The sequence below is a fragment of the Folsomia candida genome, unplaced genomic scaffold (assembly GCF_002217175.1).
Source record: "Folsomia candida strain VU population unplaced genomic scaffold, ASM221717v1 Fcan01_Sc006, whole genome shotgun sequence".
NCBI classification, from domain to species: Eukaryota; Metazoa; Arthropoda; class Collembola; order Entomobryomorpha; family Isotomidae; genus Folsomia; species Folsomia candida.
Window position 1 is genome coordinate 696,377 of NW_019091198.1, and position 26,917 is coordinate 723,293.

The 26,917-nt window shown below is 38.8% G+C and overlaps 1 protein-coding gene across 1 annotated transcript in view; it reads right to left on the reverse strand.

The window, feature by feature from the left end:
* The window catches only part of LOC110850875 (transcription factor SOX-6), a 44,997-nt gene that overhangs the window by 12,349 nt on the left and 5,731 nt on the right, over nucleotides 1-26,917 (reverse strand). Inside the window, exons 2-3 of the mRNA XM_035852967.1 lie at nucleotides 12,189-12,892; nucleotides 11,325-11,541 (exon numbers count right to left, since the gene is read on the reverse strand). Of these exons, the coding sequence (XP_035708860.1) occupies nucleotides 11,325-11,541; nucleotides 12,189-12,877 (906 nt within the window). The 5' untranslated portion in view covers nucleotides 12,878-12,892. The remainder of the gene's footprint in view (nucleotides 1-11,324; nucleotides 11,542-12,188; nucleotides 12,893-26,917) is intronic.

The window sequence follows — 26,917 nt, forward strand, 5'->3', positions numbered from 1 at the left end:
GTAGCATGAGCATAAACGACAGGGAATGTGTTGGTATAAGAGGAATACGTACGTGTAAATACGTAATAGGCGTAGAGCAGATGATGGAAAATGGTGATAAAAGATGGGCTGTGCGAGAAAAATCTGTTTTAACAATTCAGGAAATGTGCTGCTCTGGTTGTGGGTGTGAAACAAGGGGTTCATTCATTCTCTTTATTATTGGTAAGGAACAGGAAGGCAGCAGCAGCAGCAGATATGCAGAGAGAAACAGAGACCTGTTCCATGCTTGACGGCCACTGCTGAATTTTCCTTCATTTCACAGCATTTTGCATGAATTAAGAAAAACGCGAAAGACGACGAGAGAAGAAATTTGGAGATGAATGATGCCCGTTTTAGTTGAAGAAATCAACCAACCGCAGACTCCCGAGCGTTCAACTCAACAATTAACAAGCGTCAAAATGGAATTAGGAGAACACATTTCTTCTTTGTGGGTGAGTGAAACAAATGAGCTGTTTGGTGGTGGAGAGGAATTTCAAGCAAGACGAGAGACGGGCTTGCATAACAACATGATAACAAAAACAAAGCTCGTGAAACGGCGGAATTCGGGAGGAATGCGGATCCTTCACCTAAAATGAGACAGAAACAATCCTCCTTTTGTCAAAACTTTAAATTATCTCTGACACTGGTGCAAGTTGCCGACACGGCGCACATGAGCATTTATCAACTCTACTCCTTGTGCACTTTCACCTCGCCACCCTTTACGCAAGTTTGGAAAAACAAAATAACAAGGGTGAGAGGAATTTACTTAGGCTTGAACTCTTACTCTGGCAGAAGAATGTGTGTATGTGTAGATTGAGCGATTTCACCGTCTATGAAAAGCTAGAGGGAGATTGAGACGACAATGTATTTTATTTTACACGATTTGAGTTTCTCAATTCAGGTTCCTCAGTGAGGGGAGCAAGCTCAAGGGCTGATTTTAAGCCATTCAACCCTACCTGTCGGGACTGGAGGGGACGCAGGTACGTTAAGGGACTTTGAGCCCTTATTGCTACTGAAACTATCAGCTAGATGTCATCCAACAGAACAAAGGCAGATTCAAATTCCTTCAAATATCATGTCTCCATGTTTTTATTATCACTTTTCTTCATGCACAATAAAATGTCACCGCAACATCAAGATTTGATGTGTACATCATTATGCGTGTATGTATATATGTAAGCAGTGCCAGTAAGTGCACCGTTTTTTGTTAGCATGTCGTGTTGGCTGTAAGTAAGCCACACTTGACAACAAAGGCAGAGATGAAGGGGTGGTGGTAGAGGAAACTGGCAGGATTTCCAAAATACCCGGATCGGATTTAGGCGCTTTGTGTTTGAGTGGTTTGGTTCGGTAGTAGGACGAGGATGACGTAGAGGAGTAGTAATAATTTAGTGTATCGGCTCTATTGTGATCTCCCTTGTGACTTTTGATGGAAAAAGATTTGCTCCAAAGTGACATCAGTCAGATTCTTCTCTTCGCTCAACCATTCTTTGTCCTATCGAGGAAAACACTATTATCCGAAAATACTCTCTCTCTCTCCTACTCGAGATTTAGCAAACTCCATTATTTGCAAACTATACGACAAGCTCTGCATCTAACCACCACTAACCACCCATGACAAGAAACTATCTCTTTGTCATAAGTGGAGAGCCAAACAAAAACTTGCAGCAGCAGCAGCATCATCCCCAGAACGAAGAAATCCCCAAAGTCTAGAGACAAGTCGCGTCCGATTATACGTTCCAATAGCACGACAACAGCGAAATCCTACCCTATCACCACCACCACCACCACTGCTTCACCCAAACCGAACAAACAAACTTTATAACCAAAGTTAGACATTTATTTGCTCTCTTCTTTTGAGCCACTTTAATCTTTTATGACAACAATGTCATGTCACTGATTGTCAATTTCAGGCCATATATGAATAAGTAAAAAGAAAGAGTTGACAACCCACCGAGTACCAAAGTTGATAGCAGTGGCGGCTGCGGATCTCAGACGACGGATCACCAAACCAAATCCCTCAACACTTGAGCAGCCAGAGATGAGATGATATGACAAATTCTCATTTTATTTATTCTCATAAATTGTATTTTTGTCAATGAGAGGTGATCAATACGTTGGCAGAAGATAAAGAAACGAGTATGCACATGTGCGTACATTTATGTATGCATTAAACTCGTAGCACTACTAGACACGTGTGTGTATTTATATAAACACAAGTTTTATTAGCAGAGAATTGTTAATTTTCTACCTGATTAAGAAAAGTTTACTGCTCGATGACCACAAGTCTACAAACTTCAGCACGCACGAGTAGGTGAGAGAAAGTTAATCAGTAAGTACTCCTCGAAAAAAAAATCACGACGACGAGGACAATTTTCCCTCACTCAATTATGTATTGGCTGGAATTTTTATGGAGACGTGAGCTGACCCATAAAAAAGCTAAATCGTCTCCCCACCAAACACATTTCACTCTCTCGTTCACTTCATTTTCGAAACGGGAGCAAAATTCATTTTAATCCATGATTCGAATTCAGATTCGATTTCAGAGGGCGTTTCTGCTAAAAGCTATTCTCCAATTATGGTAATCACAAATCTGATTCCACACCTAATTTGATTGAATATTAAGCGAAAATTTAACCCGGGTTCTTCATGTTTCGTTATGTCATATATTATTGAAAATTTGATTTCCACCAAGATTTTTCATTCCAATCCTCAATGCATTCCAGTCATCATCGCCATCCTGACCATAAAGTTACGGAGGAGCAGATATTAGTAGAACAGTGGTGGCAGTAGCAGATCCACCATCATAAATAAAATTAGAACTGCATTATTGAATATTTGAATTTGACGAAGGAAGAAGAAGAGAAACTATGATTGTAAAATAAAAATGAATTGTGATGTAGATACGGGACAAGAGAAGGAAGTTTGTCAAGGAAATTTTAAATGTCTCTCCTGTCGTTCGGTAACTCCCAAATCTCGTCTACAGAAAATACAGCACAATTCATTCATTCAATACTCGAACCGGAAATGAGTTCTGAAAATGGCTCAAAGATGACAAAGTTGTTGAACGAGAGAGAGATGAAAAAACTGAGAGCACTTTGTTTCGATATGAGGCAATGTTTGGGTCATCAATTCAATTCACACAAGGCATCACAACAACATGAAGAAGCAATCAATTGAACATTATTACACTTGTTTTTACGGACTACCTTTAAAACCACGCTTGCACTACGTCTTTTCGAATTTTTTTTAGAGAAAATCAAATCACACAACATATTGTAGCAATTGAATAGCTGAATTCAATCCTGTTCCCAGATGCTGTTCGTCTCAATAATCTTACGAGAACTAGCAGACGAGTCAATAATGTGCTCGTATAAGAAACTTTGTATGCAACTATCGAAGGGACAAGGGGTAGCTAACTCATGCAAAATATGCTAAACGAGGTTCTCTACATTTCATCACATTTTATAAATACGCCTTTTCAGATTTCCCCGCAAGAGGATAAGTAAAAAACAATATGGAACAACAACACGTTCCATCCATCCATGCGCGCCTGCTTCCTTGTGTCGGATGACTTCATAAAAATAATGGATTTTACGAAGACAAATTTACAATGTGGTCTCCATTTAAAGTCGGGTTTTTAATCTCAGTTGCAGATATTATTTATGACACACTACTGGTACGCATCGCCGTCGTTTTCTTCTCTCCCCCACCCCAGGACTTTTTCATCCACTGCATATATAGACACTAAAACAGTCAAACGAACCAACGACCGTTCAACCGAATAAGCTCAACTTTTAAGACTTCTTCAACAAGATACAGCATTTTTTGGTGGTTGAAATAGAAATAAAATGCTATCTTCTACAAACGACTATCTAGTGCTAATAATGGGAGGGCTCTCTCTTCGCCCATCGAATTATCAAGTGCTGTCATCCCGTAAATTCGAATCGGATGGAAATCCAAAACTGAAATTATTTTACGTATCTTTCAACCACCCACTGTAAAATGAAAATGCTACAAGGCATGTGGAGAAAAATGAGTAAAATCTCATTTAAAAAAGTAGAGACCCCTTGGAAAAAGTCAATATTTCAATTCTCATTTTTTAAATTATTGAATGAATAAAGCTGAAATTTGGGGTTAATTGGACAAATCATAATGCGATTAGGAAGGAATATCCATCAAACCAGGCGAACCTTCCGTTCTCCACGTATAAATACAATCAGAGAGAAAATACAGGGAAAGGGTCGTCCGATGATAAACAATGGAGAACACAAGCGGAACAAATGTCAAGTGGTAACGGAAAAAGGGGTGAGTTAGCGAGTGAGTGTTGCTACAATTGTCACCATTTTGCCTGTTTTCTCTGTGATGATGGGGTGCCAATAATACAATATCGAATGTAAATTAGTAGCTCGAGTGGAATTAAATCATAATTAACAGAGCTGTTGAACAACTGTAAATAAATAAATAAATATGATTTTCCAGTATCATTTGTAATTTTACAAGGTGGGTCATCGGTTCGGTTCATTTCTGTGCTTCCTCACTTTCTCCTCCTCGTTTGCAATCTCTTCTCCTTCAATAATTAGGAAACACAAACAAAACAAAATTAAGAGAATCAAAATCAAAGCTAAACTAAAGGTGGTTAGAGAAGGTCAAAGGAGAAATAAACATTTGTGAACCAAACTCACAAAGAAGAGGAGAACTTGAGCTCTCGTCTATATTTGTCTTGACGCTGGAGTAATTAGTGCACGAGTAAATAGTCAAATACATTCTACTAACGAAGGGAACTCAAGTTGAGAGTTTCCTTCTCTCCTAAATTATTATTTCTCTCTCTCTTTCTCTCAAGTAAGCGTATTTAGATATAGGATAGATGAGTAGACGATGGTGGTGGCAATACCTTACCCAAAACTTGAACAAACACTATGAATATCATCACACAAATCAAAATGGAAATTTAAGACTTTAAATCAAGCACCAAGTTTTACTAATTTTAGATCAGACAAGAAGAAACGATCTCGGATGGGATCAATCCCCGCACTTTTGACTAGCAACAATAAAGAGAAAGTAACAAGATGGTGGTGAAAGTTCCGGCAATATTTATCCCTCAAACACCCCGTTAATGAACATTCTTGATTAACACGGGAGTATTTAGTTTGATGTGACGTGCACAGCAGCGTAGGCATATAATTGGCTAGATAGAAGGGTATAAAATGTAAATTTTATATTACAAAAAGTGAGACATTTGCTGCGGTTGATGACAAGTAAACAAATAAAAACATCACTTTTGATGATTTCCTCCAGAGAGATCTGATGAGAAAACAGGCTCAAAGGGAAATTATTATAAATCCATTTCAGACTTTGGATTGGGGATGACGATCATCATGATGCAATGATGATAACCCATTCTCTTGAGGGTTCACCCTCCCCGACCAAGAACTTAACCGCAACTACGACTACTACTACATACTCATAGAATAACTAAAAATAAGAGGAATATGACGTGATGATGCATAGTTTAGTTTGGTGCTTTTATCTACGTCTTGAAACAAAATAGGACGTCCTCTTATTTCTCCCATAAAATAAAATAGAATAAAAATATCAATGGTCGTGTTGTTCAAAACCAGTTGGAAACAGATAATGAACACAGCGACATGGATGGAAGACATACATATTATTATTACTCATTTTTTGTGCACCCGGCCGTAAAATGGTGAGTGAAAAGAGAATTTCCAATTTTATGAGGTCTTTATCGCTCTCCTCCATTATTTCGTCTCGACACAAAGTTCTTGAGTTTCGAAAAAGCCTATTCGTTTCGAAGGGTGGACGCCCATTCCTAATTATCAGCTAATTCCCACCTCTCTCTGTCTCTGTCTCTCCTCAGTCTTGCACAGATTGGAATAAGAAGATAATAAGAAGACGCGAGGTGAAAACTAAAACTTTTTTTAGCAATTTCTCTTAATTACAAACAGAAGCAATTAGTACGAAAAGTTTGTCCATCATGGAAGACTAATCTCGACTTTGGTAATTTGTACACGTATTTTACTTATTATCTTAACAATAACCCGTGGCATATGAAATCAGACATGATTTGTATGTTAGGAAATGTATTTCTGCTAGAAGAGGAGTTTATGTCTGTGTACATATTTTGTACGATGTCATGAGTCGCAGAGTGGAGAAGATGACAGGGACACGGGTTTGGGGACAAGTACAACCTCATGATAAATGTAGAAAGACTTTTTCTCTGTCCCGTCGTTATTCTCCTCCATCCAAATTAGTCAGGAATAAGTGATCACAATGTCATCAACTGCAGAAGTGTAATCACTCAAATTTCACTGACATCATTAACCCAAACTCAATTTGTCGTGAAAGAAGGAAGAAAATAAAGAACCCGCATCAATGTTTAGACGTATGTTCTGTCCGAAGGACGATATGAACATATATTTGCACATGACCGCTAAAAAAAGTTTTTTACAGATTTGCATTACCTTAACCCTTCCTTCGTCGCCCAGTTCGATAAATATGATCTCATTCTCCTTGACATCCTCAGAAGCATCAGGTGAACTGGGTTTGTAAATGGGCGACTTTAATGAGGAGCACATGATGAACGACGATGGAGCAGGGTCATTGTAGCACTGTCGGAATTGATGCAAGTTTGCTGGAGATTTGGGCTGGATTGGGTAACTGATTAGATTTACAGCAGTAATCATGATGATTTTAAGTATTTCGGAGAACAATGTCAACGATTAGGATTGACGGATGTCATGAACCTTTAAAAACCGTAAACTATTTGTATACTGCACATTTCAAGAAAGGTTCGCCGATCAATGTATTAGCAGATTTTAAAGGAAAGTAAAATGGTTATGGGAAAGAAAGGGACAGAATAAATGTTCCATAATAATTTTATTGTTCAATCGTGCATTGTTGTTTACTATGTTTGCTTGTTTATTAACATTGATGTGTGTCCATCGACAGGGTCAAAGTTACTACCTACGAAATTATTGTTTTGACTTGTTTTATTTTTCAATTCCACGAAATGAGATCACGAATAATGGAAGAAGAAAGTGATTAATTCTCGCAATGATGATGTCCTGACGGCTACGAAACAATGGAATTAAGCACAATATGTACCCATTTCCGGGTAATTGTTTGTTACCACGTTGCTGTCCCATCAGTATATCCAATATGTAACTTATCAAAGCAACAAAGACAAAGCCACCATACTTCTGCATACGTTCTACCAAAACCAACATACAAAAATGAGTTCAATTCAAGTCTAATTAATAAAAAGGCATCCTCCTCCTGAATAAAAGGATTGTCTCAAACAAAGTGTCTTGTGTACTTCTGTGCACTTGCATGGAGCACATGCCATCGTGTTAATGAATCCAACTTATTTTTAACATTTTAACAATCCACATCTTTTGTCCCATAATACTCGCTTGCACTTTCCTGTCACCGGATTAATTATGAGCGGGTGTCTCCTCGCCGCCGCCGCCGCTGCCGTCGTCGTCGTTTTCGTCTTCTTCTCGCACAGACATTATTATATAATGAAATGAGTGACATGATCCTCTGCGTTTTTATAATTTCTCGAGAAAAAGAAACACATCTTTCTCGCAGAGATAAATGAGCTAAATGAGTAACAGATGTAATTAAGGAGAAGTGAGTAAAAATGATGAGTTGCATGGAAGGAAGGAAGGATGGAAGCGGGCGTGTGCAAGATGAAGACTTGGATTTTCGGAAGAATCACGACAAACCGCTTTGCTAAATACTGCCGTCATCAAGTTAATCTTTTTTGGTGAATTGTAGTCCGACTTGATCCCACTGCCCTCCCCGTAATAAATATGAAATGCATAGGCAACGTGATAAAAGAGACAACAAACCTCCTCCGCCTCCCTTATTCTCCGACCCAACCTTGCTCTTTTCCCCCGCATGCACCTTATATAAATAGCGATGAAAATTAAGTAGCAGAAGTTGCTAGTGCCACTACGACTCATTTTTGCCTCTGTCTGTAGCCCCCTTTAATGACTCTCCTCCTTCTTGCAGAGACATCGAGTCGCACATACATCATTCCCATCCCATTTTACTTACATGCGATGAAGTAATATAAGGCATAACCGGATCGGAGAGTGTTGTCATCCAGGGTTGACATTGATACTGACACACAATACCCAAATGAGAACACACATGGAAATATTAAAACGGCTTAAATGCTGGCTGGATGACCTGCATTTTGCACGGACAAGGAGCTGAAGGCACTCTCCAGACGACGACAACACGGGGGAGGATACATTATTAGTATTATTATCTGGTGGAAAAATGAGATGAGCTCCCCAACAATTTTCCACCACCATCATCGCACCAGAAAAGCAGTAGTGAAAGTAGTGAGTGAATAGATTTGAGCCATTAAACAAGAAAATGGGACCATAAGAAGGAATTCATGGAAGGGAAGAGAGTGAGTATAGGGGACGACAAAAAGGCTCAAACTCTCCTAACAATTTGGTCCAATCCGTACTTGTCATAAATTTTGTCACTTTTAAATGTCGACCACAAAATATAAAAACCTTGTTTATACATTGCTTCCCCTAACCACAGTTTCGACTCAAATAGCTCTCCAACAACCGCAGCCGTGTTACCTCCTAACTGAACATTTTAAAGATTTTCTCCAATAATAATGCTACCCATCACACACACCCACGCACAAGTTGCAACAGCAATGCAACTGCACAATGTATAAACCACGATATGCAGGAGGAACATTAAATTAGTCAGTGAAACACATTATGCACCAGTAAAAATCATTACCTTCTAAAACAAGTGCACACACACACTTTCAACTTGAAACAAAACACGACAAAGGGAAATATTTATAATGGAATTGTTGGTGAAACAATCCAATTCGGAGCAGTTTGGCAACACCATTTCATTTGTATAAATGATAATAAAATGGTATTTCTCTCACACTCGGGTAGAAAAAAGTTCATGCTGTGATTTGGAATTTTTGCCCTGTTCTGTTCTGCTTTGGCACTCTTTTGTTCCTGATTAGGAAAGGAAAATGATGAAAATTCATTTATCCACAATTCATTCTCGTTCTTAGTACTCACAAAATCGAATTCTTTTGATGAATCAAAGAACCGGGAGTCAAAAGAATATTTCTAATTTCCATGAATCATTGTGCTCCAGTCGAGGAAATAATTCGCTTCGCAAGCAATATGTTCATCATGTTCTTATAACACTTATTTCGCTTTTTTTGCCCGATTCCACCGCTATGGAATATCAGGCTTCATCGGCAGCTCTGGCTCGACTATTATTTTATTAGCGAGAATGAGTGAGTAAAAGCAATCGGAATGTGATTGTATTATTTTTCTGGCCTGCCTGTGTCGAGGGATGATTGAGTTTCGATCTGGCACTACAATGTTTCAGGATGCTATTTTGTATATACAAAGTTATACTTTCTTTTTAAAGATGACAGCTACGAGGAGCTAAATGGGTCTGTTAGCCATTTAAAAATAATTAAGGAAGCCATTATCCTACAATTTTCCCACATTCTTTATTGTACGCAAAGGTTGCAGAGTTCATCTTTGAATTGGAACCAACTGAACAAATCACGTAAAAATAGGTTTTGGTTTTAAAAAAATGTGGAAACCGACCTCGGCGCATTTTGATTTAAGCATTTGTACTTTCCAACAATAACAAAACCTTAGAGCTTCTTCTTCTACTGCTCTCTACTTAGTTTGCTACATGCTAATCCTACTTGCTACAGACTGAGGAGTCCTCGTCGTCAGTCTTCCTCGGTCGAATGGGATCTGGGCGAGATAAAATTAGTTTGAAAAAGTGCTTCATCCTCTCTAATTTTGGCTCAAATAATATAAAAGAGAAGGAAAAGAGTTGACTTTATTGCCCATGCATCATACATAATGTGTACTAGTGCTCATCTTCGACGTACTTATGAGAGTAAAAATAAGGCAAGAAGAGAATGCATGATGCTGCAGTGATGCAGTAGAGAAGAAGAAACTAAGTATTTGTAGTGGTGAACGTGAACCCACGCCAAAAAACTTGTAACTTTTGTCAAGAATAATTTTTGGTGGAAAAGTGTCACATTGTGGAAAGAGAAGAAGCATCACATAATATGAAATCCTTCTTATTATTAGTTTCTCCATCTCTCAAGAGTGGATGAAGGAGAGAGAGAGAGAGAGAAGAAAAACAAATAGTGGCGCAAATGACACAAGTGTCGGGAGATTATTCTCCGTCCCAGTGAACCTGATAAATGGTCCAAGAATACATGTTTGATTTGGAAACATGAATGATCAGGTGGTGACTATTTGTGTGGATGCGTGTGTGTGTGTAGTAATAGTAGTATGCATGCGTATTTCATAAAATTTGGGTTTGTCACCCAAGAAGTTGCCGTCCTCTGTAGTACATTTGCTGAGGATGAGGCAACAACAGCTGCCTCTCTCTCAATCATAAAAATTCTTGAAGCAATTCTGATTCCGGTTCTAAATAAAATCTGAAAAATAAAGGAAACCCGGAACACTAGAGAAATGAGAGAGAGAGAAAAATCCCATTTATCCCAAGAAATGTCGAGATGAGATATGATACATTCTCATAATTTTCACGGAACGGAAGGAAGCCGACACGAACCAACCTCGCTGTTTCATACTTTTTGACGCCAGAAATCTAAAATTAAAATAAAATGGGGTAGCATTGTATATGCTTTATGATATTATCCTCCGGTTTACATACAACTCGAAATAATCTCCTGCCTTTCTTTATCACAGACACACACTCACACAGAAGAGGAGGATTGTTAATACAAAAAACAATTGGGTGAAATTGTTGACGTTGAAAACCTCGAGTTTTCTGTTTAAAAATTGCATTGAGAGAATCGAATTTAAAAATAGAGAGACAGACTCGACTTTATTGCTTGTCAGATGAAGAAGTTCAAGCGTGATTTCCACAAGTGCGGAGAACATGTTTTTCATATTTTTGTTGTATCTATCTCCTTGTCATCTCATCTTCGTATGCATCTCACAACACTACGGCTACAAATCCCACAACCACTACTAGTCACAAAAGTGATAGTAAAAACTAAGAATGATATGCAAGATCTGAACTACTACGTTCCCACATGAACGTCTACACCGTGACACAAAAGTTTTCAATACAATTCTCGGTTACCAATCAAATTTTAAGCTGGGACAGACAGCGTCTGCCAGCGTGTGTTGGCAGCATCGCTCTAATTTATCCTTTAATTCCAGTTGTCATCAACATAACACAGGAAAATGAAAACGAAAGAGATTTCATTGCATCTTTCTTACCTTTGATGATGATGAATTGTGATGTTCCTGCTGCTGCTGCTGCTGACTTTGCTGCTGTTGCTGATGCTGAGGTGGACTTGGAAGCGTCCCGGGTACTTTGTTACCGCTGAAAATCTGCTCTCTAAGTTTCTGCAATTGTGCAATCATGGCGGTAAGTTTCTGCTCATTGTCCAAGATTGACTCGTCCCCCCCGACGAGTGGAGCAAGTCCAGGTATGCTGTAGAGAAGAGGGAAAAAATTGCATAAGAATGAGGAATACGTACAAGATGGCTCAGGTGTGTCAGTCAAGCATGGTTGCATAATATGAGGAGATGCAATAATGCTATACTGGCAGACAGACTGAAGACAAGGGGACCTGTAAAATCTCCAAAAATTCAAACAGATGCGAATGTTTATCTTTCGGTCACCTCAAAGGAAAGGCGCAGTTATTTAGCGTACGAAGGTTGGTGGTGGTGGGTTAGTTAGTCATATAGTTTAGTCAGTGGGGTCTGCATCATCTGTACAAATTGTGGACATTGAATGCTGATCCCATTCTGATTCTGGTGATGAACACAGAGATGGTAGATGCATTATTTATAGCATATCTGGTTCATGAAATTAAATATATGTGTAGTTCTCGTGGCAGCAACGCCATGCAGGGACGACGGACAATGTGCCTTTGTTCAGAAGTAAATTGTGAAACTAGCTGCGATAGAAGGTCAGACGACCAGTGGGAAACGAGCGATAATTCGATTTCGCTATGAAGTGACAAATCTAATTTGACTCGAAATTATATTCATTGTTATCCCTCATTCCGCCTGACGAAGAAGAGATGCCGTGGAGTGAATATGACAATGGAAGCTGATACAGAGTTGAATACATTACCTGTTGTTGTCCACATGTAACCCTGGGGAAAGTTGGGGGTGATGCTGCTGCTGTTGATGATGAGGATGAGAATGGCGATGCTGTGGTGGCTGCTGCTGCTGATGAAGGGCTTCTCCGTTGGAAGAACCAGTACCCACTCTCGAGTTCAATTTCCGGAGTACGTCATCCATTGATTTCTTAGATTTTGAATCGCTTCCATAAGAATTGTTGTTATTATTATTGTTGTTGTTATTGTTGTTGTGATTGTTGGAACGAGGTTTTGATGCACGGCCGTTGGCTCTTTGTTGCAATTGTTGCTTGGTTGGCATTTCCTCATCTTCCGAGTTGTTTCTTGAGCAGAAGGAACCCAACTCGGAGAGTTCTTCATCATCGCCACTGGTCTCCATTAGCGTGGAGGATGCTTGCAGGGAGGCTGATGCTGCTCGTACCGTCGCCTCGTGAAGGTTCTCGCGGAAGGTGGGTGATTCTGGGTACTTGGTTGATTTTCGGGGTGGGACCATTGGATGTGCACCACCACCGACTTCATCTTCAGAACATTCTTCTCCACTCTCATCGCCAGAGTGGGCACCAAGATCTTTGGATGAGAGGTGGTCACCACGAAGGGCAACGACTGTGAGACCGGCTTCTTCCAGCGTAGTGTTTGCACTTTCCTCCAACTTATTCGGAGGCGACTTTCTCTTGGAACTCATTTTGGGTTTTCTTTTCTGGAAAATAAAAAAACAATGGTTTGTCAGGGTCAATAAGGAGAAGAAGTGGAGTTGTCTGGATAATTAAGATGTTGGAGTAATAATTTGTAAATTTTGCATCAATCTTGTTACATTTTAAGTATGTAGATATCTATTATGATAGATAGCATCGTGCTACAACAAGAGCACAGAGTAAGCAAAAGTTAATAAAATGACGGCAATTAACAGGCCATGCTTGCTGGTAGGTTGCATATTATGTCAAGTAGTATATTTGTGGTGTTGGTGGGCAGACGAACATGCGGAGAAGGAGATGATGATGAAAGGCCTAAATTGATTATTCATCAATACATTTTTCTTAAAAGAGAGATAATGGAGGATATTTCAAGGCGAGGGGCTCCACAATGTCGGGCACGTATAACTCATCCAATGTGTGTGGCAATAAGAGTTAAAAACATAATAAATAAAGTTTGAAATCATGATGAATCCAACCAAAGAAGAAGAACTATGAACACTGGACTCTGTGTTAATTGTCCCTCCTCCTCGGCTCCTCGAACTCTTCTTCTTCTTATCAAATAGTCAAATTGTGTCATATGTAAGTCATTCATGCCCTCGAAGCCATCATACAAAATGTCAGCCCGACTTTACCACCAATTCGCCTTATAATTCTGACCAGCCATCCCAAACCACAGACAGAAATAAAAAGAACCTCGCAGCCACCAATATAATTATTCAATTAAAGTAACAAGTGTCTCAAGCGATAAGAATAATAATCATCCGCCGAATAATAATATATTTCCCATCCATCCATCCGCTCACATCGTCCCCCTAAAGCGATAATGGGGTATAGTAGTCCTTTAATAGGTACGCATACACGTATAAAATGCACGTCAGGGTTATGTTTCTTATCCCCTTTCGAATTTCTCAATTCCAATATTCCTTCACAATTTTATTGCCACACATGCGGCGTGCATGCATGTGAATTTAAGAATCTAGTGAAATCTAACTCAGTCAGTCAAAAAGTTATTGATTCCCACAAGTGTTCGAAACATTTCCACTCTCGTTGACCCATCTTTTGAACTTTTGTATTATTATTACAAACATATTCTTGCAATTAAAAGTTCCAATCGTTCTCCATCCTCCTCCTCCTCCTCCTTCATCCATTAGTTGTTGGTTCATACTACGACTACTACTACTATACCTCTCTGTTGAATAAAACTAAAAACCGACGAGGAGCTCCTCGCCTTCTTCTTTTGCTTACTCATAATAATATCCTTCTTACTACGAAAACATCATCTCCGCAACACAGGTCAGCAGAGATGACATCTCCTCTCCACTTAATCACGATTTGAATTATGATAAACTAATTTCTTCACCAACAACAGTAGGCCATCGTCTCCTACTCCTCCTCCTGTTAATTGTATGAGAGAATAAGGAGAACGTCAAGGTACAACTGCAGCCATAAAGCAAACACAAAATTGATTGATGGACCGTGATGGCCTAACAAAAATAATAATTTATTAATTGAGCGGAATGGAATAATTTCGTCCCTGAGAGGTCACAACTCTTCAATATGGTGACTTCTTTCTGCTGCTGCTGCTGCTTTCTCAACATTTTATTTCTTGATGCCAATAATGTTGCTCGCTCTGTGTGAATAGTTATTTCTAAACATTATAATAAATGATGACCATCATCTCGTTATTACTAATTCAAGTAGTAATGGAATTAACATATGTACATACACACGTACTGAAGATATATTTATGTGGCGTAGCCTAACTCTGATGCTCAGCCACTGATTATCAGTGATATGGTTATCGTCGTGGCCATGAATAATCACCCTTTCACAATGAAGCCAGAACGCAGAAGAAGAACGATATATAATATAATAAAATGCTTATCTGTATCTTATAAGTGATCGGAGGATCTGGTTGAATCACATGAAAAACAATTATGAAGAGAAAAATGTAACCTCTTCGGGTCGTCGTCGTCGTCGTCGTACACGTATACATTATTCTACTCGATACGTTCTTATGTACATATGTATGTATGTACCATGTTGGTGCAAAGTGAAAAATAAAAAATTCTCATTTTTAAACGAATATGGCACAAAAACTCTTTGTGTTACAGAATAACAGATCCACATTTTTTTATTTTTTGAGAGTGAATGATACGATGCAGATTTCTTTTTAGAACGTTAACGTCACAAAGTTAAGCCGTAAAGTAACAATGTACTCTTATAGTTCATCTCTGCGTGTGTGTGTAGCATAATAAATATAACTCTGTTATTAAAATGATTGAATAAGGAGCTCAGGATTTTAGCGAGGCACCGCAGCAGTGAGTAGAGACGAAAAAATAAAATAGTCCATACGACATGTAGAAAGCATTATTTTGCAAATGCAAATTCAACCCTTCTGGTCAAAATCATTCAACAGCTTACTTTATTTTATGTCTTCATTTCCATTAGAAAACTGGGAATGGAAATAACCAACCAACCCCAGGTCACTCCGAAGAAGATGATGAAGAGTGCTTTTATTATTTGCACTTTATGTATTGGTTGGTGGCATAAATTTCATGCAGAACAAAATCTGCACCAAAAAATGAATCACACAATTCGCTCCTATTTTATCCTTGTAGACTAAACGCAAACATTACGGGGAATGTTTAATCTTGGGCTTGACTTGGGAAATGGTACGCTCAGTGGGAGAACAACAAAGCAGGCCAAGAATTTATATGTTCATATTTGCTGGCAACACGCAATTTCTTAAAGGATAAAGTATAGTATTTTGTTTTACAAATCGTCGTGTGACAGTTGAGCGTCGGGAGACGAGAAATGAATAATTGGCACAAGATTCATTATTTGATCGAATAGAGGTGAGTAGGAGTTGTGGTGCAGCCGAGATTAAATAGGGCGAACAGGATGAGAATAAAGATTAGCAGAGGCGAGAGAGCTGATTGATGGGAAATTTAAGGAAGGATGACACGCACCGTGCAAAATATGAGAAGCTTCTTCATTATCATCTTTATAGTCGGAAATTGTCTTCAATGACTCCGACTACTGCGAAAAATTATGACAACTGAAAGCCAACCCCAACTGCTGTCTAATCCTGCTACGATTATGATGAGGATGATGAGAAGTAGAATGGTGTAAGCTCAGCGAACCAGAATATATGAAAAAAATGTTTAAAAAAATTGGAGTTCATTCAAAACGAGGGTAATTACATTTCCAGCTTTTCTAAGAGTTTGAAAGAAATTCTATGAATCGTACGTATGAGTCCATAACACAAAGAGTTATATCATCCTATAAAAACAAAGAGATGATCCAAACAGAGTATAAAGATGAAAAATAAGTCTCCACACTCGTCTCCGAGTCAAAATCGTCTATTGCCAAAAGACGGACAAGAATAGCAAGCGTGATTTTGTATCCCAAGTATGAACATGTCGGTTTTTAGATGTGCATTATGTCAGTAATAGTGGCGCAATAATAATGAAATAATGGGCCCATATATATACCCACAAGTGTGAGATTTTGTCATTATTATGATCTGGAACTCATCCGTGCCGCATGGCGTGGATGGATGGGATGCATGGCGTACTACTTTTTATACTTTTTTTTAATACTTCGCAGGAGATGAGGTGAAGAAAACACGACACTACAATTATTATTATACTCAAGCTCTACTCCGTATAAAACGACGTTCCATAACTTACATAAGTACAAACGAAATGCGCCTATTTGCAACACGGTAGGCGACACAACAGCTCCTTCTTCTTATCATTCTAGCTCAGAAATCATTATTAACTTGTGACAGACAATGTATGAAATTTCTCCTGATTTATGACTACGACAATGGGCAATTTAGGCCAAAACACCCGGCTCGAGCAGACTGGTAGTAAAAATTTCAGTTTAGTTTCGCGTAATGATTATTATAGTGACTTTACACGGGTTGAGATGAACCACTGGCAAATGAACTAGTATTTAATGGGCCATGGCGTCGATTATTCAGTGGCAAATAAAAATTTTAACCACCAGTTCAAAAAGTGTTTTCCCTTCTCGCCTCTCTCACAGTTTTTTTTATTGGAGAGGCGAATATTTAAAAAAAATACTTCCAAATTTGGGATCGTGCTCTACACAATTACTTTTTTTACGTACAAAAATCTATGGCTGTTGTACACCCTTTCTTCTCATCTCCTGTGACTCTGCTCTCTAGAGACTGGGCTGGATTGGTTGAAACGAGTCGTCATCCCATTGTTCTGCCAGGCTCTCATTAGCCCCCAAGCAGCCAATGGAGATGGGTTTGAGGGAGTGGAGAACAAAAGCTGTCCTACAAATTGGCACTTGGCTCTTTTTGACCCCGTGCCAAATTGCGATCTTTCTCTCTCTCTCTCAAATTATTCTCGGCAGACTACAATAACGTTGCTCTGCTCCAATGGATGAATGGATAGGAAACAACACCACAAAAACAAGGACGAGAATAGAATAGAATGCAGCCACTCAGCATTAAACATATACTAAAATAAAACGGACGTAGCGAGAAGATGAACGACTAAACTTTTTTAAACAACGCAACCAACACTTTTTACTTACGGGAGCATTTCCCCCATTGTGTTAGTGTCGCTTTCTGACGTCAACCTACTAACTAACTACTCACCACAAAACATCAACATGAATAAATAATTAAATTTCCTACAAACGAGTCTTTAGCTTGGAGCGAATCCATCACGGACTGAAGAAAAATACTTTTTTCTTAAGTATTTACTATCTACATACTTAGATAGTTTGCAGGCTGGTTTTTAATTCAAAACCTTTCACAACAAAACTCCAGGTCAGAGAGGGGGACATGTTGAGGGGTTTTGGTGTGCGTGGTTCAAATAATTGACAAAACTTTTTGTCACTTTTCCACTCCAACAAGTAAATGTAATCCTTTTTTCCACACTCATTTGCCGAGGACTACTAAATAACTAGGAAACAAACTTGACTAAACTAAAGAAATCGTGAATGAATGATGCAGCATTCGTCAAGTAATGGGACAACTTTTTTCAAAATTCAATTCATTAAAGGGAAGAAGGCGAGGAAGAATAAATGAAGAAGAGACAGTGGACAAAGTTTTTCCCATTTCCACATTCAAGTCTTCTTCTTGAGGAGGAGATAGCCCGAGGAGAGGAGAAGATACTTTGCTTTACATGGTCCAATGAATTCTTTCAATGTCAAGAAAGGAAGTTGGGCTGACCAGAGAAAGTTTTCTCTTATTTTGTTTTGTAAATAAATAATTGAAAGACCTGGATAAAAACCCACCACAACTGAAGGAATAAATAAATGAAAGATTTTTTGGAAATAAATTCCCTTTTGCCAAAGGAGAAAGTTTTTTCCTTCTTTTCTGACCGATGATGAAGACTACTATGTTTTTCTCCGTGATATAATATTACGGAGATGAATTCGGCGAGTAGGCATCCATCCATCCATACATCCATCCTTTCAAGCCTGTTTGACAGAGAAAAGTGAATTTGAAATAGCAAAAGGGTTTCAGCTAGAAATGCAAAGTAGAAATTCCGAAGCAAACCATTTTTTCTAGGGAGAAAGTGGAGAAAGGAAAATACAACATGTACGGAAAAAATAATCCCGCTAACGTTTTCATTATGGAAAAATTTTTACAAGTTTTATCCCAAATGAGATAAATTGTCATTTTTCCGCAAGACACATATGCAGTAAAAACAAGTTACGTATTGGATCGGGAATTTCAGAAGCCCAATTTCTATATCAGCAGACACACACATGCACAAAAATGCAGCAAATAACTGCGACTTATCATCAGCGTCAAGAATAAAAGTCGTAATATTTAATGGTAATGCTTTCTCCTTTTATATTTATCTTCCATCTCTTTCTCTATTCATCTGATCGATTAACAATTTAGAATAGTGGACCGGCCAATTCAGCACAATTTATGGTCGAAACTATAAGCGCTGCACGTTGCCAGGAACGAAGAGAACAAAAGAATTCTGAAGATGTTACAAATTTACAAATGATAATATTTTATTTATTGCTATCATATTTCACCAAGGGATGAAAAGCAGAGGATGTCGGGAATAATAATAAAAATAAAAATGCTGAAACTCCATCCTCTCCACTCAATCCGTGGCTGTGCAAAATTGTTAAATCTGGAAAAATGTTGGTCCATTGTGGCATTCAGTCCGTGCACACAATGGGGGCGAGTTCTTGTTAGTTGTGTAAGAGTGTTGCCGTTGGGACGTAAAAAAGCGAGGCAACAACTGGAAATAAACGATCAGCCACCTTTCACTCACTCATCTCCATTGTGTGAGTTTGGCAGTGGTGGTGTTCGAGTAAGAAGTAGCCACCCGGGCGGAGAAAGCAGCCTCTGAGAGAGTTTATTTATTGTTGTCGAGAGGAAGGAGGCTGAGAATTGGCCACTTATTCCTTCCCCACGATGACTGAGAGCAAATGATCGGAAGACAAGTAAATAAAAGTAAGTGGGCGACTGGGTCCGTGGGCATTGTGTTGTGTTGAGCCAATAAATAAATATTTCCTTGTGCAGGAAGGAAAGACACCCAATAAAAGTGAGAAAAAGAAAGAAAGAACTTTCGACCAGAGAGATCCGTGTTGTTGTTTAATAATAATGGAACGACGAGGTCAGGTCAGTATTTATATGCGCGTATTGATGGCTCACTCTCTCAAGATCGGGCACAATGCAAACAAAACAGACAGAGGGGAACTCGCCACGTCAGATGTGGTGATACATTAAATCTACCTTTATTCTAATACTATTGTACACGGCTTTCTCTCGTTCAGGAAATTATTCCAAGTCAGGTTCATCATATCGTGTGCATGGATGCATACGTATGCATATACGAGGTAAGTATATGTATCTACCTACATATGCATCAATGAAGAGAAAGTATCAATAGATTTTTGAATAAACCATTCAAACCAATTGAACTCTACTACTTGTCGTTGTCGTTGTCGTCGTCGTCGTCGTGAGGACGATGGAATTGAAACGTGAGAGGCATTATTCACAACTAGTTCCATTATTCTCTCCATTTTATTCAGGAGAAAGCAATGTTGAAGAGTCAATAGACCATAAACAATAAATAACGATGGGCTCTCCGTTCCATGCTTTCTCTCCTTCTCCAGGCACAAGTCCAACAAACACAAATCGCATTTTGGACGACAACTATTTCCAGTTGGGTATGATACCCGAGTCACAATAAAGTAGGAACGTTTGGGAGAGTGGTATATAGGTTTGGGATGCTAAATAACTCTGAGATTTCCGATCTTTTCTTTGGTTTTCTATTGTGATGGATGAATGGGGGCGCTGGGGCAGGAGATTCAGGATGGACGATCCTCGTCCTCATCGATGATGATGATGTAGCAACTGGTGACAAATTCTTTTGTTGAGTCTCATTGTGAAGCAGGACGTTTATATATTTGAAGCCATTTTCTCCAAGCACGGAACTGACATATAGCTAATTTTAGAGACCATTATTATTTATGTGCATGCATTATAAAGTGAAACACTGTTTACTCATGGTGGTTTTGCAACCTACAAATAACAAATAACTTTCGAGAGAGAATTATGGGCTGGTATGACTGGACATGGAGGACGGCGTTATCACTTTTGGCATTAAACTCTTATTCCCGAGCAAGTTTGCAGAGATAATTTTGTTGCCTCCTGTTGCAAATGTTGAAATAAAAACAAATAGTTCGTTCCTGCATCAAAGAAGCATGCACACACAGAGGATTAATGTCAGTCAACCGCGTTTTATTTATCACCGCGAGTAGGCATCCAACCATCATATAATAATTATGTTGTGTGCTGTGTGCTTTGAGTTCAAAAGTAAAAATAATCTAAAATCCACATTTTTTCGTCTGTCCATTTCTCACAAGTGTCGTCGAGCAGACGAATAAAATTAGGTATGACAGAGATAAAATAACTACACATGCATGCTTAAAATTTTTTCTAATGTCACACACAACCGGCTTCTGGTCATGAAATACTTTGTAGTTAACATAACTATGAATTGTCCACATTTTAAGAAACATTGAACCAATTCATTGTTCGTGGTCCATTGATAATAAGCTAAAAAGAATGTGTCTCACATTCAGCTAGAACGTACGTAAGATCGAATAACTGTATGTTCCATTCCTTGTGTCTTTTTATGCCGTTGCAATAAAAGTTTTATAAAAGTGCATTGGTTGTTGTGTTATTCATAGTTACAGGATTTGGATAGACGGAAGAATGAAGAAGATATGGCGATGATGATGGCATAGTAGTCTCCACGTTTTTATCCTGTTTTATCGTGTGTCTCGTCTCTCTCTCTTAAAGATTTCTGCTGTATCAATTCATTTCATATTCAATTTTTTGTCCGCTCTTCAAGTGGTCTTTCTCTCCCAAGTAAATTGAGACTTTTTTGTAGAAAGGATATTAAAGAATAATAAAGAGAGAGAGAGAGAAAGAGAGGATCGTTGACCCTACGCAGTCAGAAGATGCACATTAAAATATACTCATAGTTGATCTCAAGACGACTAAAAAGAGAATGGACAATTCATTACTCAAAGAAGCAGCCGTGGCCAATGATCCAGCCACAGGATTTTGAAGCCAACTTCTTTTTTTATCAGCAACAATGCAAATTTTACCAGAGAATGTGAAACACGTTTTCGTATGCGTGTTTAAAAAGATGAGCAAATCTGATACATTCGTTTAAAGTTACTGATTTAGGATTTAGAATCCGTGCAGCAGCAGCAACTGCTCTGCTTCACTTCATTAAGTTTCTGTGAACTAAACACAAAAGTAGAGGCCGAGTCCGTACATAAGTAAGTACATACATAAGTGAGTGAGTGAGTCTGCTCTGTGTCATGTCACCCTCTCTGACAGCTCGTTTCCAGCCCAGTGTTTTTGTTCATTTTCTGGCAGAACGAGAATTGTGAAGACAAGAAGACAGAAAAACTATGACCAGGTTTGTTCAATGGCTGTGTATGCATTTATAGAGTGTAAAGTACACTCCGTCTGTGACTGCTAGTTAGGAGGAGGCATTATTATAAAGGCTTTCTTTTACCACTCGTATATACAATTACATTAAATTGAATCAATATCAATGGCTTTTCATTCCAAAAATAAAATTTAGTGGGATTATTATGATAGCTATTACGACGACCACGACGACGACGACAACGACGACGACCCAAGAGGCCATACTACACACCCAACCCTTTCATTTGATTGCATACGAACTCTCTGTGTGGTGATCTAATAAAATGAGGGAATAATAAATATTAATTCTTCTCATCGGTAGAATGGTGTGGTAGTGGTTGGCTCTGTCAATGTCAAATGTCAAGTACAAATGTTTCGTTATTTTATTCAGTGATAGATACTACTATACTACGACCATATATAACTGATACATGCATATACACATATTCACACTCTTGCATATATGTGGGCGGGGTGAGCTGCAGTCACAAGATGTAATATATACATATGTATAAATGTATGTACATGTATAATAATAATACCGGCTTATTTTCGCCATACGTATAAGAAAGTCGACAAAGCGAAACAAGTCGTCGCATCGATATAAATCGAGTCAAGTGTTGTACTTTATTTTAGTATTGCCCACTATATTGAAGTCAACCAGTCAACCCTAACAAAACTGGACACAGACAAAAGCAGAAAATAATGGGAATTAATGGGAGAACGGAGAATAAAGAAATGGTCGACTACTCCAATTCTGTATGTACTTGCAGTATGAAAGGAGAAAGCAGCAGCAGGAGTTTTTTGTGGATTTCATTGGCTACTCCGACCCATCTTATTGTCATTGATTGGTCTTGTCTTATTATTGGTCACCAACAACCAAACAGGACGACCACCAGACAGAAGAGATCACTTTACTCGCCTACTCTCGACTACTTTATTTAAAAGGTCCGCAACTCTACAAAGTAAAGAAGAAGAGACATATCACCAACAAGAGGAGACGTCTTTTATCTTTATCCTTTCCATTTATTCATCCATCCATCTCTTCACTTTTCTTACTCTTCTTGTTTATTCAGGGAGGATCATCAAACAACACTCGAGGAGAATGGCTGCTGTCCGTCCATCCATTCCTCGTCGTCGCATTATACGTGTACCGTCGTCATCATCACCACCACCACTGGATGCAGCATGCATTGCACATTACGCAAGAAAATGGAGTAGTTGTTACAGTTTGCTAAGTCAAGAAGTCTTTCTTATTATTTTCTAGACATGGACGAGCAGAATGTTTATGATTATTAAGAATAACAACATGGAGAATGGAAAATAGTTGCCTATTTAGTTTGCTCTTCTCTCTTTCAAAATGGCATGAAAAGTACGAACGCTGCACTAATTGTCATTTCGTCGTTCGAACATATCCCATTGTGAACTTGGGTGGCTCCTTGTCATGTCGTGTCGACTGTCTCGGTGGAGCCCCAACTACTACTCAAGGATAATTATGTCATCGATGTCGGAGAAAATATGCATCAAATTCCGACACCCGGACAGAAAATACGTACGGACACACACACATGCACTCAATTCCGTCCATTGGCTTGACAAATGCGCCAGCATAATAATAAGTATCTATCTATAAGCAGTAAGAGCAGTTGTCATTATTATTGTGAAAGAATCCAATCCCATCACACACGGTTGTTCTTTTTCGGGCTGGGTGTTGTCTCTCCGAGGAAAGAAGGAAATGAGATGAACAAAATACAACGAATCTCGCCTCCGACTGACGACATGTATGCATTTCATGTCAACTCATATTTGGCTGATAGAGATGACATGTTCCCTACTGGCATTGGTGGTGGTGGTATCCAGACCAATAACTTTTGGTCACTTTACCAACAACTACTTACAACATGCTCTCAATATATCCGTCTCTTCTCCGTCAGTAATGATCTCCTGCCAGAAATAAAGAGGGAAAGAAAGAGAGAGAGAGAGAGTAAAAAGGGTGCTACCGAAGAAGTACAATTGTTTTCACACACAAACACATATGCACACCAGCCCTTGTTTATTCCTCTTTTGTCTCAGATCTCATCCCACGCCCCGAAAGGTCTTTGGCAGGCTAGAAAACCTTTATTATTACACTTTATGTCTCCAGGAGTAATGGTGGAAAAGAAGAAAGAAGAAATAAGGGTCCCCTCACTCCGCTCCGACCAAGTCCTCGTCACATCGCATCACAAAGGATTCTTTTTCTCCTCCTTGGTCGTCGGGTTTGTTGTTCATTTATTTTATTTACAATGAAGAAGAACGGGACACAGGAGGAATAAGAAGAAGAAGAAGGGATATAAGGGCCCTTCTTGTTTGCCATCCTCGTACTCCAGCCAGACACACAAATCCATGAAACGTAATTCGAACCTAATGTAGAAATGTGGACTTGCTTCTACCCTGCTCTAGGAGAAGAAACCAGCTAAACCATGTGCATTAGGCAGCCTTTGTTTCAACTAAAACACATTAACAATCACACACACACAATGCCTTCGGGATAAAATGAAGACAAAAATGGAACTGGAGGGAGGGAGGGAGGGTGAACAGCTAACCACACGAATTGTTGTCTGGAATAGGGTGTGACAAGCTGGATGTAAAACAGCTATAAATTTAAACAAAGAAAATTAAACTCTAGAATTGTTGGAATTACGTACCTATGCCGAGAAACAATGTGGTTGCAAATTAGCAAAAATTTCGTTGCACGTACAGAATGTTAAAGAGACTCAGAAACCAAAGATGGATACCCAGCGTGGAAAGAACAATCAATTTAAAAGTCGGGAAGGGTTTGCATACATACGTCGGTTCGGGCAGAGAGTGAAAAAAGAATAGTTTAGAGTCAAAAGAAAAGGTTTACACAATTGGAATACAAAACCGAAGCATTTGAATGGAGGAATTGACTCATCTGCATCAACCTCACACCCAAAGGCACGCACTTTGTATACATGAATTGTGTGAGGTAAATCGCCAACTTGTTTTAGTAATAGTGCTCCCGTTTCTAGAAATTCTTCTTGTCAAGTTCACTCACGCTAAACTCAAACTTTCCCCAAGGAATGGAAGCAGCCGAAAACCATATCAGCCTACATTCCGTTATGTTTCATATTTTCTTATTTACTTGGATTCATAGAATAAGTGTGGTGAACTGATATGAATCCGTTCTCTTTGCTCGTACCACATCTTCCGATACGATGCGATAAAGTGCATACGGCCCGTTCTGGAAAACAGACCTTTCCATTCTTATTATTCTTTCCCTCAAAACAGAAAAGGAACCGATCTCCGACTCCTCATCCACTTAATGCTCCTTGTTTTATCCGGAAAACGAAAATTCCAACTAAAATAGAGTGCTTCCAAAATACAATGGATGGAATACTTATTTCAGCTATTAGAATAGGCATTGTTGAGAGCCTGGTTCATAGTAATCAACTGTTGGAAGTAAATCATAATGACAATTTAGTAAAATAAAGTCATCTCATAATCAAAGTAACGAAACTTTTTCATAGCAAAACCTCTCGTATAAAAAAGCAGATAACCTTTCTCACCACCCACGAGTCTAGAAAACCAAACAAAGAAAGCGACTTATTGGACTTTAAATCTCGAGGGTTGATAAAATATAAAACACTTTGAGCACTGTTGCATCACCACCCACCCAACCAACTCATCCTCAACTCTTTCCCAACAAATGTATCATTTACTAAAGTTGAGACAGTAGTTTAGTGCGAGTGGAAGATTTCAAGTTCTTGTTTCCATAAGCAATCGCATTTTGTCGAAGGAGGAAAACCACCAAGAGCAAGAAACCTTTTCCCTCCACAGAACAGAAAGCGTTGAAGGATTTATTCTACATTTTTTGAGTGAAATAAAAGGACTCTGTAACAAATCTTGGGTTATTTATTGCCCAGAATAGAAATAGAGGAAAGTATTCCCCTTCACTCACTTAGAGCAGGAGGACGAGAAACAAGTAGTCTAATGAATAATGCACATATGGATTTCCAAAAAGCATCAAGCTGTAAAATCCTTTCCATACATATCCCTTCCCACATTTCCTACGACATGAAAATGCGACCCTGAGGTACATACTTGCACACAATTCCAATAGTCCGTAATAGAGAGGATTTAGTAAAAGTTCAAATGATGTATTGTTTTTCTTGACCAACTGGCTAATGAATGGAGAGCAGTTCCACTACAGCAGAACGACAAGCGTCGTCTCAGATTTGATCTTCGGAGGTGGGTGTGGGACAAGGCTTCACTTCAACATCGTGTATGTTGCCTAACTAACTTCAATTTTCTACTAATGTGCCAACAAAAGTTTGCTTTCTGGAAAGACAAAAACCAAGTTTGAAACCATTTCACTACGGCATTTGCAAGTCATCTGCTACCCATTACAAAATTACAATCAACAAGGTATATACGTACGTACGTACACCCAGAGGAGGAGAAGAAGGAGGAGGAGGAAGATACGGAATAATTTTCATAAATCTAATAAGAATCCCATTACACAATTTGGACTGGATTGTCACAAAACGACGTAAAAAACGTTGCTAAGCTCTCTCCATCCCACGAGTCGCTAATTAGGCGGATGAAGTAGGTCAGAGTGGAACCAAATTGCTGCAGAAATGAAATGCCGTAAAATCTGTCTTTGGCAAAATTGTGCGATAATAGAGCCATGTAATAAGTAGGCATGCATTTTAGGAAGAATGAATATGTAGAAATCTTTAAAATTGAAGCCTGATTTTTTTCCCAGTGCTTTTTAGCTTCTGCTTTCGATCAGCCATCAAGCCATCCTTCATCTCTGAGAGAGTAGTAAAGAAGAAGAATGGTTCTAGAGTTCCGTCCGGGGGAAAACAAAACATTGGATTGTAGTTGCAGGAGTAGAAACCTCTTTCTTTTTCTAAATAGCAAGTAGAGAAGCGAAACTACTCGCCCTTTTTTCACTATATGTATAAAATACCCTCTGTGATCATGCCGCCAATCCATTATCCATTTAGAACAATCTGTGCAATCGTTTGTTAGTTCATTTATGTAGTTGACTACTGGCACA